This window comes from Rhinoderma darwinii, chromosome 6, assembly GCF_050947455.1.
Source record: "Rhinoderma darwinii isolate aRhiDar2 chromosome 6, aRhiDar2.hap1, whole genome shotgun sequence".
In the NCBI taxonomy this organism is placed as follows: domain Eukaryota; kingdom Metazoa; phylum Chordata; class Amphibia; order Anura; family Rhinodermatidae; genus Rhinoderma; species Rhinoderma darwinii.
In genome coordinates this window covers 71,742,575-71,757,338 of record NC_134692.1, presented here as the reverse complement: position 1 = coordinate 71,757,338, position 14,764 = coordinate 71,742,575, and the positions used below count along the sequence as shown (strand labels likewise).

The window sequence follows — 14,764 nt, the reverse complement described above, 5'->3', positions numbered from 1 at the left end:
TTCATCCCAAACTACTCCTCACTGACCGCTCCCATCTCTACCCTTACCAAGAAAGGCATGAACGCCAATGTGTGGACTCCAGAGGCAGAGGCCGCATTCAATAGCTTGAAGAGTGCCTTCACGTCAGCCTCAACCCTCCATCATCCTGATGTGTCTCTGCAGTTTTCGTTGGAGGTGGACGCCTCCTCTGTTGATGCTGCTTCAGAGAGGTCCCAAAGGCAAGACAATGGTATGTGGCTATTATTCCATGGAGGACTTTTGTGAGTCTGGCAGACAGAAGAAGAATCCTCCACTGGGGACATAGCTCTAAACTGGCAGGTCATACGGATGTCCATAAAACCTGAGACCTGATTGCCTGTCAGTTCTGGTGGCCCATGTTGCCCAAAGTTATTATGGACTTTGTCTCTTCCTGCACGGTGTGCGCAGCAAACAAAGTTGCTCACTCCAAACCGGCTAGTCTGCTCCAGCCGCTGCCTATGCCCAATGCTCCCTGGCAGCATATTGCAATGGACTTCGTCATGGATCTGCCCCCCTCTGCTGGATGCAGTACGGTCTGGGTGGTGGTGGACCGATTCTCAAAGATGGCTCATTTTGTTCCACTGACCAGCCTACCTTCTGCTTCTCCACTGGCCAACCTCTTCATCCAACACATCTTTCGCCAGCACGGCCTGCCTCTGCATATTGTGTCTGATCGGGAGGTTCAGTTCACCTCAAAGTTCTGGAGGGCCCTCTGTAAACTCCTCGATATAAAGTTGGACTTTTCCTCAGCCTACCACCCCCAGTCCAATGGCTAAGTTTAGAGGCTCAATCAGATAATGGAGAGCTACTTACGACACTTCATCTTCAGGCAGCATGATGACTGGGTGCGGCTTCTTCCTTGGGCCCGAGTTCTCCTATAACCATGGGCGTAGCTAGGGGGGCAGGCGGTTGCATCGTTGAAAGGCACTGAATGACAGGGAAAGTCATTCTGCCCAGCCAATCAGCGCCTTTCATAGACGCTTCGTTCAACCCCAGGAGACCTGCACAGAAAAGAGCAGGTCTCAATTGCTGCCGGACGGGATTAAGGTTAGTTTAAATAGTTTATTTCATTGTAATGAAAAAGTGTGTGGCTTTATCTATGGGGGTGGCTTTATCTACGGGGAGGGCTTTATCTACAGGGGGGCTTTATCTACGGGGGGGCTTTATCTACAGGGGAGCTTTATCTACGGAGGGGCTATATACTGGGGTGGGCTATCTATGGCGCACTATATACAGGGGTGGGCTATATCTACAGGGGGCCTATATACAGGGGTGGGCTTTCTATGGAGCACTATATATGGGGGTCCGCTATATCTACAGGGGGGCTATATACAGGGGTGGGCTATCTGTGGAGCACTATATACAGGTGTGGACTATATGTGGAGCACTATATACAGGGGTGGGCTATATCTACAGGGGGTCTATATACAGGGGTGGGCTATCTGTGGAGCACTATAGGGAGAGCTATTTGTGGGACACTATATGGGGGCACTATCTACAGGGGGCTCTATTGGGGGCACTATCTACAGGGGGCTCTATGGCAGGCACTATCTACAGGGGGCACGGTGTGTGTGGGACACAGTGTATGGTGTATGGTACGCTATTATATTTAGGGGCGTAGTGTGTGGTATAATGAGAACATTATCTTTGTTTATAGGTGTAGAAATGTTGGAGAAGTGAGAAGCTGAAGACATCTGCAGAAATGGGCTGTGACCGGGAGAAATCATCATAGAGGTCTGGACCGGATGGAGAAAAAGAGCTAGAATCTGAGATGTCACCGGTGAGTCACTTAATGTAAATGTTTATTCTGCCTCTAATCAGTACTGTAGTCACTGTATGATCTGCAGAGAGATAATGGGTGGTATGATTATGATATTATTTATTTTTTTGTGAAACAGCAACTCCCAGCATATCCTTACCATTGTTCAGGCCATGCTGGGAGCTGGAAACAAATTAGTGCAAACCTATATGGCAGGGGTTGCACTAAATTGAGCTGTATTTGTGCTGGTGTTGTATTTATGTACTGAGCTTGGTTCTGGTGTTGTGTATAGAACTATATTGCTTGTAAAATGTACAAGTGTTTTTATGCTCGAGTTACATAAAAAAAATGTGGAAAAGAAATGACACGTCATTGATTGGTAGAGAAAACAAACATGGCGAGGGCTAAGATGTCGGGAAAGAGGTTGGGGGGCACCAAACTAAATCTTTGCCCCGGGTGCTGGAGAACCTAGCTACGCCTCTGCTATAAAAACCACACAAGTGAGTCCACCGCCACCTCACCGTTCTTCATAGTTCACGGCCAACATCCACGTATTTCTCTCCCTGTGTCTGCTGCGTCCCAGGTGCCTGAATTTAACTCTCATTCCGGGACTTTTTACGGATCTGGCAGCAAATCCTCTATTCTGCAGGCAGTCGAACGCATGAAGTGAAAGGCAGATACGCCTCTGTTTCTTCTGGGTACCAAGGTCTGGCTGTCCTCAAGAAATATCCGACTGAGGGTGCCGTCATGCAAATTCACTCCCAGGTTCCTCGAACCCTTTGAGATCCTGCAGCGGATCAACCCGGTCTCTTATAAGCTTCGGCTGCCCGCAACCCTCCGGATCCCCAACTCCTTTCACATTCCTCTCCTGAAACCTGTGGTCCTGAACGCTACTTTAAGACTCTTAGCCCTGCAGTTGCACCCAGCGGTTCGGCTGAGATATTTGAGGTTAAGGAGATCCTGGACACCAAAAAAATAAGAGGAGTAACCTTTTATTTAGTAGATTGGAGGGGGTTTGGTCCAGAAGAGAGGTCCTGCGAGCCAGAAGAGACTCTCAATACCCTCATTAAGAAGTTTCTCTCTCGTTGTGGTCCCAAGAGGAGAGGGGATACTGTAACGTCCGTGGTCGCTGATCACGAACTCCTCCCATCCTGTCTACACCCTTCTCTCCAGAGATGTCTGCACATGATGTGTCATGGGCTGGCTTGGTGGGTATGTAAGGTGTGCTATAGGCTGTCTGAATACATATCACTCGTTGTTGCCATGGGTGAAATTGGTGATTTATCAGAGTTACAAAAAGGGATGATTGTTGGCTCTCGGGCGAAGGGTGGCAGTATTTCTCAAACAGTACTGTTTGTGAACTTTTCTTGTGCTGCTGTAGTGAAGGCGTATCAAGAGTGCACAAATGGCACCATTGTGAATAACCAATTAGGAAACTGCGGAGCACCACGTGCCATTGATGTGAGATGTGAACGTCGGCTACGAAGGTGCGCAAAGGCCGAACGACGCGCTACAGTGGAGCAGAAACTTTAACTTGACTTTTATACATATATATATATATATATACACACACACACACACACACACACACACACACACACACAGATATTGCCATTTTTATATTGACTCTGATGCCTTGTTGCAGTGTGATATCACACATCAAAAGCCATTGAAAAGCCATTAAAAATGTCAAGTTAAAGTTTCTTGACACTGTATATTTAATGCATTAAAAGTAGATAGTGATATATGTGTGTATGTGTGTGTGTGTGTGTGTGTGTGTAACAAACCGAACAATGCCCCAAATTATACCAGTGGTCCTATTGACAAATATAACAAACCAGAAAAAGAAACAAGTCACGACCAAGTAATTTAAAAATTACAAACAATCTTTATTACAGTCAATTAGACACAGAAAAAACACATAACAACTGTACACAGTAAAATGACATGAACCCTCGTAGGAAGATGGAATCAGAACATAAAAGCAGCCTGGCCCCCCAGATGTTAAGCTGGTCACAGGATCCCACAAAAAGCTAAAGTGCATAAATCAATATTTTAGGGCAGGTGCTAGGCATAGTACATTTGCACAGATAGATACATAAATAGAATAAATGCAAAGTGCAGTCTTAGGCAAATATGACATATAATGAGCAGTATACCTACACCTACGCAGTGAAGAATAAGCAGGAGATCAGGACCGAGAGGGGAGACCGCTGCTGGACCCGACGCGCGTTTCACTTGTGCTGACGAAGCTCTATGGAGCTGTGCACGTAATTTTACTAAAAGATAAAAATGTCTAAGTTGGGTATAATCGTAAGGGGTCCTTGGCAAGCCTCGACCCTCTGGGAGCAGAGATTGTTAGGGAGTTAAGGAATTACTTGACAGAATGTGCGTGAAATGTAAAGTGGTAAATTTTGTCCTTCCCAGAAAGCGATTGGAAGAGACACCCATGGGAAAATCAGGGTTGTCAGTCACTGGAAGTATAGGGCCATTCTAATCCAGCAAGCTATCGGCTTGGCGTGTATATTTTAAAGTTACAAGTGTGTGATATGTAATTTAAGACATGGATTGCAAGGATAGGTCAGCCAGACATCTAGACCATGGGAGTGTGGACAGAGCTTTGGGGCAAATCGTCTGTGCAATCTGTATCCAAAGTTTGTTGGTGACCATGAAAGAAGTCCAGTACACACGGAGTGGACGGAAGCTAAATAATATTTCTTACAATCAGGAAGGCTTAAAGAGGCTCTGTCACCAGATTTTCAAACCCCTATCTCCTATAGCAGCAGATCGGCGCTGCAATGTAGATAACAGTAACGCCCAGTTGTACATAAGAAAGGCTCATTTGCATAAATATAAAAATGGTCATAACTTGGCCAAAAATGCTCGTTTTTGAAAAAAAAATAATGTTACTGTTATCTACATTGCAGCGCCTATCTGCTGCAATAGGAGATAGGGGTTTGAAAATCTGGTGACAGAGCCTCTTTAAGCCACACCTAGATTTAGATCTAGTAAGAATGTCCCACCGTAGGCGAGAGTGTTTACCAGACCAGACAAAGTCTTGAAAAGACGTCGTAGGGAAAGCCAGAATGGGGCAGGGATACAGATTGGTATAGTCTGAAAGAGGTATAACAACCTCGGAAGCACGTTTATTTTTAATATGATAATGCAACCAAACCAGGAGAAATCAACCACATTCCAGGACTCCAAGTCTCTGCAAATTTGGGTTAGTAGTGGGTGAAAATTGAGATCAAACAACTTATTTAAGTCACTATGTTTTCGCAGTCCCAGATAACGAATACCTGCGGACGGCCAACAAAAGGATAATTAGCCTGGATTAAAGTTTGTTGCATTATGAGGAGAGAAATATTAAGTGCTTCAGATTTGGCCGCATTAAACCTAAAGTTTGACCAAGTACCAAAGTGGTCTAGTTCCGCCATTAACGAGGGTAGTGATAAATGTTGGGTGATATAGAGCAGTAGGTCGTCTGCAAATTCAGAACATTTATACTCAGCATGTCCAATGGTCCAAAGGGCTAAGACAGATAGCTCAGGCTGTAGTATGCCTTGTTAATAAGCCAATAGCATGGCTAGGTGATGACATGCCTCCAAGATGTAAGATTGACAGTGTCGACAGTCAATGAGGACACGGAATTTGCACCAATCAGTGCATAAGGCCGGCGCAAGCGCAAACGGTCCAAATTGGACTTAGCCGATATGTGTAGATGGCGCATGCGCAAAAGTTCCAAAACAGGACTTAGCCGTCAGCGGCAGTAAAAAGGCAGAGTCAATGAAGAGACAAAGTTAAATGCCAATCCATGCAGATAGATAGCGCAGGCGCAGAGAGTCCAAAGTTGGACTTAGCCGATGCGTGAAGGTAGCGCATGATGCGCAGTGGGTCCAAAAAAGGACTTAGCCATCTTGGCATGGCTATGTGTGGGTGGCGCATGCGCAAAAGGTGCGAGACAGGACTTAGCCGTCAGCGACAGCAAAACGGCAGAGTTAAAGTTAAATTCCGATCCATACAGATGGATAACGCAGGCGCAGAGAGTCCAAAGTTAGCTGACGGCTAAGTCCTGTTTTGGAACTTTTGCGCATGCGCCATCTACACATATCGGCTAAGTCCAATTTGGACCGTTTGCGCTTGCGCCGGCCTTATGCACTGATTGGTGCAAATCCCGTGTCCTCATTGACTGTCGACACTGTCAATCTTACATCTTGGAGGCATGTCATCACCTAGCCATGCTATTGGCTTATTAACAAGGCATACTACAGCCTGAGCTATCTGTCTTAGCCCTTTTTCGGCCAAGTCCACCGTAGCTAGTTATATTCATGCGCAGTCTGTACATTCTGATTGGCACTCTTGTGCCTCTATTTGATTGGTCTATACATACGTCAGTCTCATTCTTCTGAGGCTCGTCTAGTTTTGTGCATTTCTATTGGTCCTCACGCAGCTGATTCTGCGTGAGGTTCATCTGAGTCTTTAAATCACAGGGAAGTGAAGCGCGTGCTTACAAGCCCCATTGTTATCCCCTGAGGACGTTGTGTGAACAACGAAACATCTCGGGGGGGCTATACACTCAGCAATTTTAACTGCTTGACCTACTAGCTCTCATCTCTTCCACTCTGGTTCACTATTGCTCGTCGTGCAGTCTGCAGCTGCTGACACAGGCACTATTTCGTAACTGGATCAATACACTAAATCCTGCCTTTCTGACAGCATTCCAAAAGAGCATATGCTAAATGGTCTCTAGCTAATTTTAACTCTTCTGTGTGCTGGTCTGTCCCTCCTGGACTTTTAATCTATTTACTATTAAAGGTTATATTTTACATTTATTTAGTTGGTAGCTGGGAAAATGGTTTTCATTGTACCTCTGGTACATTAGTTATTTACAATTGTTGGTCTGACCTGCCAGCTACCAGGGTCTCTCTTTAATTTTCCATATATAGCCCTCACCCCTGTAGATAGTGCTCCACATATAGCCCCCACCCCTGTAGATAGTGCTCCACATATAGCCCCCAACCCCTGTAGACAGTGCGCCATATATAGCCCCCACCCCTGTAGATAGTGCTCCACATATAGCCCCCCCTGTACATAGTGCTCCTCATATAGTCTCCACATACAGCCCTACCCCCTGTAGATATTGCTGCACATATAGCCCCCTGTAGATGGTGCTCCCAATATAGCCTCCACATACAGCCCTACCCCCCTGCAGATAGTGCTGCACATATAGCCCCCCAGTAGATAGTGCTCCTCATATAGACCCCACATACAGCTCTACCCATGTATATAGTGCGGCACATATGGCCCTCCCTGTAGATAGTGCTCTTCATATAGCCCCCACATACATCCCTACCCTCTGTAGTTAGTGCTGCACATATAGCCCCACATTACAGCCCTATCCCCCTATAGATAGTTCTGCATGTAAAGCCCTCCGCATACAGCCCTACCCCTTATAGATAGTGCTACACCAATAGCCCCCACATGCAGCCCTACCCCCCTGTAGATAGTGCTACACATATAACCCTTCACACTTTTAGCAAAAAAAAAAAAACTTTACATACTCACCTAAACCCGTTCCCATGCCGTCTCCTTGCAATGCAGGTCTGATGGGGCTAAACGGCACGTCGCTGAGTGGCAGGGCAAGTCATTCTGCCCAGCCAATCAGTGCCTTTCAACGTTGCGTCGTTGAAAGGTGCTGATTGGCGGTTGCCTTGCCCGGTTATTCAACAATGCAAGCAGCGCGATGACATCATCGCGCCGCTTGCATCGTCAAAAGGCGCTGAGTGGCAGGGCAAGTCATTCTGCCTGGCCAATCAGCGCCTTTCAACGTTGCATCGCTGAAAGGTGCTGATTGGCAGGCTGCCTTGCCCTGTCATTCAGCAACAGAAGCGGCTTATGTCAGTGAAAGGCGCTGAATAGCGGGCACAGAACGTGTCCTGCCATTTACAGCTTACGCATTAATTGTATCTGCATCCTATAGAAGCAGGTACAATTATAGTGCAGGAGGGGGTGGCGGCGGCTGGTTTCAGTGGCGCCGCCGCCCCCTCAGAGAGGCAGCAGGGCGCCGCCTGAGGTGAGATGCTCATCTCGCCTCATGGATGGTGCGGACCTGCTCGAAATATGGATGGAGAGTGTGCATGCTTGTGGGTCATCTCTGAGCATTCTATTTTATGCAGTGCTTGTGTCAGAGCATGGGCCTCTTCTCGTTTTATGCGAGAGTCATTTTTGATGAGAAGTCCTAGGAGCACACATTTTCACTCTTTCCATTTAAAGGGAGAAGAGGTGGGGTCTGTTGCATGATCCCTAACAAAGTGTCCAATTGAGTCAACAACATCTTTCGTGCAAAGTTTCTATGACCAAACTGGCTTGGACAGTGAAGGAATAGTTAGCGAGCAGAATATCGGAGCATGGTCCGACCATAAAATGTTGCTGATATCTGTGGCTGAGGACCACGAAAGTGCTTCATATTGCACCAAGATGTATACGACTATATGCGGTATGGAGGGCCGAGTAGAATATGTAATCCTTGCAGGACGGATGGGTGATTCGCCATGCATCATATAATTGTAGCTTTTGGAAAGCCCTCCTCACAGATTTAATAACAGAATATGAAAGCGTAGCGCGCCCCGTGGAGTTATCTAGAGTGGGATTAAGGGTCAAGCTGCAATCTTCACATAGGAGAACCATTCCCTTTATCAGTGGTGTGACCTTATCAACCAAGTTCTTAAGAAATTGTGCCTGGCCTTGGTTGGGGGCATATACAATGATAGTGAAAATTCTATTTTCTATTTTAAGGACAAGGACGAGGTATCTGGTGTCACGAAGGGTCTGTAGACCCACTGAGCCGTATCGCCTCGCCTTGGCAGTAAGGCAGCTGGCCAACTGGGCGCAGGTGAATGTCTATAGTTCGTATAGGTACCTGTGACAGCTCAGACAGCAGCAGGGCAGGCTCGACTAGGACTAGGCAGCAGGTGGACGTCAGGGGAGGTGAAGCAGGTCAGACGTGGAACACAGCATGACACGACTTTGGCACAGCACAATGCTCGACCAGGATGGTATGGAATGTAAGGAACAGGAACAGGAATTGGAACAGGTACAGGTACAGGAACAGGAAACACACTAGGAGGTCATCACATAGACAAACTAGGAAACATCAACAATGCTCAGACATAGAAGCAGGGGGCTGGACCCCTCTTATAGTCCAGGGTACTCACGGGTCAAAGTTCATCAAAAGTCCGTTACGCGCGCTGCCCCTTTAAGAAGATCATAACTATCTTTAATAACCTGATTTGGGGAAGGAAGAAAGTTCGGATTAAGCTAGACTATTTATGTCCTTCAAGAAAACAAGGAGGACTAGCATTTCCAGATATTAGAGTATATTACCTAGCAGCACAACTACAATACATACAAGAATGGGATAAGGTTGAGTTCTTACAATGGATGATCACTAACATTAAAGGCCGCTTTTCAGATATTTATGAGGTGTTAGAATCTGGTCAATTAAAATCTGGAGTTATGGAAAACGTGTTGACGGCACAACTCCTGCATGAATGCTGGAACAGTTTAAGAAATATGACTGGTCGAAATAGTTTTTTTATCCTTTTCCCCGTTATGGCACAATCTTAATATAGAAGAATGTAAGGCTATCCCAGAGTTACCACTGTTAAAACTTAGAGGGATTAGATATGTACTAGATATAATGGGAGAAGGAAAAATCAAAACATGTGAAAAATTATCAGTTGATTTTGATTTGACGGAGAAGGATAGATTCTCCTATATCCAATTAAAGCACTTTTGATACATTTAAAGATAGCAATCCTCTCAATAAAGACCATATGGATGACTTTTACAAAAAACGGAGAAAATACAAATGTGAAAAAAAAACTCTCTCCGGGTTATATAAATCCCTGATGGAAATAAAGTCAAGGAAAATAAAATTCAATTGTGTTATAAAATGGGAGAAGGAATTGAATAACGATTGTGTTCTTGATTGGAACATAATATTTCAAAATATTTGTAAAGTATCGATAAGCATGAACCATCAGCTTATTCAGTTCAATTTGATACATAGGCTTTACTATACGCCAGCCCTTTTGAGTAAGTTCTCTATTAATAAAGCTTCTAACTGCCCCAGATGTGGTGCAGCGGAAGCAAACTACTTGCACATGTTATGGAATTGTATTAAGATTGCTGATTACTGGGATAGAATTTTTAAAAACATTTTGGAAAAAATAGATCCAGATATAGTGTTTCAACCTTAACTGGTATTGGCGGGTGATGATTCCGAATTAAATATTTCTAAGGAAAAAAAATGTGGATTAATAAAACTATTATTTATTGCAAAATTACTAATAGTTAGAAAGTTGATATCTAGCTCCCCACCGGAGGTTAATGCTTGGGTAAATAATGTGAAAATTATAATGAAATATGAGAAAATCTATAATCAAGGCAAACACTGTAAAACCTATTGGGGGGAGTGGCAAGAATTATTGCTCTTTTTGTTTTTTTCCCTTTAACCAAGATCCGTCTTGAGAGGGTGGGGGGTGGGAGTAGGAGGAAAATGTAAAAATATGTGTATAGTTGTAGTTTTTTTTATTCCTTACTTGTATGGAATTTTATATTGTATTGAATAAACATAAATTAAAAAAAAGGAGGCTGGGGCCAGCGCTTGCTGACTCGTGGCTGCGGCTGTCAGGAGGGGATTGTAGCTGACAGCCCGCAGCCACGGACATTACATCTGGCCTCCGGGTCTACCAGGCATTCCAGGACTTGATGTGGGAGGGATTTATGGATTATAATAGCTACCCCTCTACTCTTGGAAGGGCGATTGTTACTGAGGTGCCAGTGGGTGTAATATCTGTTTTTAAATGATGGAAGGTGTTTGTCGTTAAAGTGGGTTTCCTGTAGGCAGGCTGTATGTACCTATGTGCTTTTGTAGTAGTTGAAGGGCATGAGATCTCTTCTCCGGGGTATTCAGCCCCTTCACATTGAAAGAGGCTAACTTGAGCGTCGCCATAAGGTCAAGGCCCCATGAGGTCCAATCTGTCCAACCGACACATAATAGGTGACTCGAAAATGCTGTGAAAGAAATGCAACAAGGAGATATTAAGGAAGAATAACAAAAAAGTCTGTCGGAACCCCACTATCGAGAACTGGGTATGAAGAAATATATCCAGCTGAGTCTGGGAGATGCCCCAAACCAGCAGCAGTTTACCTAGGTGGGGTAAGTGACAGAGACGTACATAGAAGGTGACTGAGCTCCTATTTATAGTAACACATTACAAAAGGGTAGAGCAAGCAGACTTAAACTGCAATTTAGATTACTAATAAAATTTTCTGTCCAATTATGTGGGAACACAGTAAGAATGGAAACAAATCTCGGACGAGCATGACCGCTGGGCCACCGCAGAAGAGGGACCAGTCCTCACCCCCAGCGGCCCCCACCGAGCAGACCCGAGATTCATCAGCAAGTCAAGTATTAATAAATGCAATGCAATACAATAACTCAAATCCGCTATCTTGACTGGAAGAAACAGAGTTATATGGAAAGATAAGCATTGTTGAGACATTAAGCAGACATTGCCGGGTTCTCAGGAGGTGGTAACCTCACACTATGAGGTCGGAAGTCCTGGGTATGTCATTGTCTGGACGGCCTCTGAGACAACCCGGTAGGTGATGAAGCGGTCTGAGGTCGATCTCGGTTGAGCTGGTTAGGCCCTCGGCTCAAAGTGAAAAACGATATCCAGTGAACAGGTGGAAGTCCCAAACGGTTTAGAAAAGATGGCAAGTCTTCTGGAGCACGAAGAGTGGAAGAGCGTCCATCATGGCGCACTGTCAGAGCAAAGGGGAATCTCCAACTAAATGGCAAATTGCGGTTCCTGAGGACATTAGTGAGAGAGTGGGGAGCTGCTCTCATAGTCAATGTGCGTCTGGAAAGGTCCGGGAGAATCTGGAGTGAATCAAATGCATCTGCAGGCTGGCTTCTGGCTTTCATGAGGATCTCCTCTTTGATCCTGTAGTGATGTACTCGACAAATTATGTCTCTCGGTTTGTTGGGGTACGGATACCGGGAACGAAGGGCTCTATGGGCCCTGTCAAGTTCAATCTTGGTGGATGAAGCAGAGTTCAGGATGCCATTGAAGTTACACACTAACGTTGAAGCAAGATCTTGGGTAGTCACCGTTTCTAGAAGGTCGCTGATACAGAGATTATTCCGCTTGTTGCGGTTTTCCAAATTGGCGAATTATGATTGTAAAGCTACAATATGCATAGCGTGAGTTCTAACAGTGTCCTGAAGAGTTGCATTAGTCTGAGAAGATGTCGTCATAGTTTGTTCCATGGTGTCTCCACAAGATGAAAGGGCAGATAGGTCCGACTGAAATTTGGAGATTTCTTGATTGTATTGAGCTATGATAAATCTGGCATATTCCACCATGTCATCCCTGGACAGAGTAGTATGTAACCACTTCTGTATGTCCGCCAATGTGGCAGGTCTGGTATTCTCCTGGCTTGAAGAGGTATCATTGACCTGTGGTCCCGACTGGCTGATTTGATCAGCAGGGTGTAAGCCATCTGTGAGACCAGGTGATTCAGGAAGGTGCTCAGGCACCGGAGCTTGTGTGGTCAGTAGACTTAAAATCCCTGATAGGTGGTCCATGGGGGAAGCTATGTTGTCTGGCACAAGGAGAGATGGCATAATCAGCGGGGGGTCTATAATAGAGTCCCGGGCTTGACCAGCAGTGTCCATTGGTGGAGAAGTAGCCCCAATTCGTGCCGCAATACCTCCCTCCTGATGTACCCCAAAGTCATGTGGTCGTACCTGGGGTGCTGGAGGAGATGTGGCTGCTCCTCTCTGCCCTTGGCCAGGGGTAGAAAGGCTGTCCGGTTATCGGTCGCACGAGCCAGGCGCTTGTACCACCGGAGGAGTCTGCAATTGGAGACTGGTCCGAAATGCAGAATTGCCCATCTGCATCGGCACTCGCACAGTGGTCAGAGTTCCTGGAGAGGGCTCACAGTCTACCAATGGTAACTGGCTCGGGGCTCCTCCACCTCGTGTCTGCATGGCGCGTGTACTGCGCTCGTTATGGGAGCATGGCGTAGTTTCCGCTTTAGAGCGCGTGGCATTGTGACATCTCCTGGTGACCAATTTCGCAGTCCCAGTAAGAGCGGAGGTTGCAGTAGGGTACTCCGTAACCACAGATGGAGTAAGGCTGGGAGGGCAAGTCCTCCATGGAGGAGCAATTCCGTTGGCCATCTTTGGGTTAGTATGGTGCAGGAAGTTCCAGCGGCTCGTGCCGGTGAAAATAGGACTGGATGTCTCCCTGTGAGTTCTGTGGAGGCAACTGTGGTCTTGACCTGCCTTTTTTTGTGCGTCCCATGTTGAGTTTTGGCAGCCAAAAACCCTGCTTTAGTGTTGGATACCGGAGGAGTTTAGAGACGTGCGTCCTTACTCCTGCATGGCTCATTATTCAAATCACATATTATTTACTGTATTTGCCCTCATAATAATTCATTAGGGCGTTCTTTATTTTCTGGGGCCCTTTTGAAATAGTATGCTGATGCTGGCCAACCCCTTTAAGGTGTTAGGGCTAGTTCACACAGAGGATTTTGCGTGGTGGGTCCCGCCGTGGAACTATTCCTCCCATTGACATCAATGGGAGGTTCGGGCGGGAATCTGCCTGAACATCAAGCAGGACGCTTCTTTTTCCCGCACGCTGAAGTGTATCAGCTAGCAGGAAAATGAAGCGTCTGATTCAAATTGAAATAAATGGGAGGAGGAATTTTGCGGCGACTGATTCCACCGCAAATTTCCTCCGTGTGAATATACCATAAAAATGTTCTTGTATAAATCTATAATATTCACTACATTTGATTATATGAGAGGTGCTTATACTTTTACAGCATGGGGAGTGGCCGTAAGGAGCTCCAAGAAAAAGTGCAAGTATAAGTCTCCAACCTGGAGTGGAGAAGGTGGACTGATTAAAGGGTGGTGATCCTTCCTTGTGGAAGTTGTGTGTGATGATTTAATGTTTATACATTATGCTAAGTAATTGCTACTATTTCACTCTATACCAGGGGTCAGCAACCTATGGCATGCGTGCCACAGTTGGCACGTTTACCTGGCATGCTGAGTCGTAAGCCCAGCAAGTGCTCTCCAACCTAAAGCTAGCCCAATGCTGCCTGCTTGGCTTGACTAATTGCTCGAGTGTGCCCTGCCATCACTGGTTTCTTCAGGGCCAGGGAATGCACAGCACATACGCAAGATTTTACTAAAGAAGCCAGTGACGTCCGTGCAGGCTAGAGCTATTAATCAAGCCAAGGGAGTGGCGTTTATCTGGGATGTTGGCACCAGTCTCATGTACACAGTGCTATGTCACATACATAGCAACTTTTTTGTTTTAGATTAATTTCTTCCTGTATGGCACACTAAGTACTTCATCTTTGATTTAGATTTTTGGGAATCAGTACGCCATACTAAGAAGGTTGCCGACCCCTGCTCTATACAGTCTTTTCAGGTGTGTACTTTAAAAACATTTGCAGTGATTTTATTTTATTTTGTAATCCACAGGTATAAGTCTACTCCATTGCTGCTCACAGCCACATCAGGAGCATTTGATGCCTTCAAATTTATTATTTCTCTTGGAGGGAATTGGAAAAAAACAGACAGTATGGGAAATAATATAATTCATATAGCTGTGCTATATTTCCATACACACATTTTGAAGTATGTAATAGAATTAAATATCCAGGAGCTACAAGTATGGCATTTTCTAGTTGGTGAGTTCTCTACATTGTTTATGCTTGTCAACTTACGTTAAAAGGGAAATTCATTAAAAAACCCAGACCTCCAGAATAAAGGGGCTGTGAAACTCTATACAGCGACTGAACCCCTTAGCCACTGCTCAGAGGTTTTAGTTATTAGAAATATTTGACACAATATTTGAGGTCATTAAATGGGTTTAGTATGTTGTCAAATATTTGATGTAA

The 14,764-nt window shown here is 45.4% G+C and overlaps 1 protein-coding gene across 2 annotated transcripts in view; it reads left to right on the top strand.

Annotated features, from left to right (window-relative positions):
• Positions 1 to 14,764, top strand: part of ANKAR (ankyrin and armadillo repeat containing) — a 468,018-nt gene that overhangs the window by 202,995 nt on the left and 250,259 nt on the right. For both annotated transcript variants that reach the window (XM_075829926.1, XM_075829927.1), the window contains exon 10: positions 14,346 to 14,554. In XM_075829926.1, the coding sequence (XP_075686041.1) occupies positions 14,346 to 14,554 (209 nt within the window). The remainder of the gene's footprint in view (positions 1 to 14,345; positions 14,555 to 14,764) is intronic.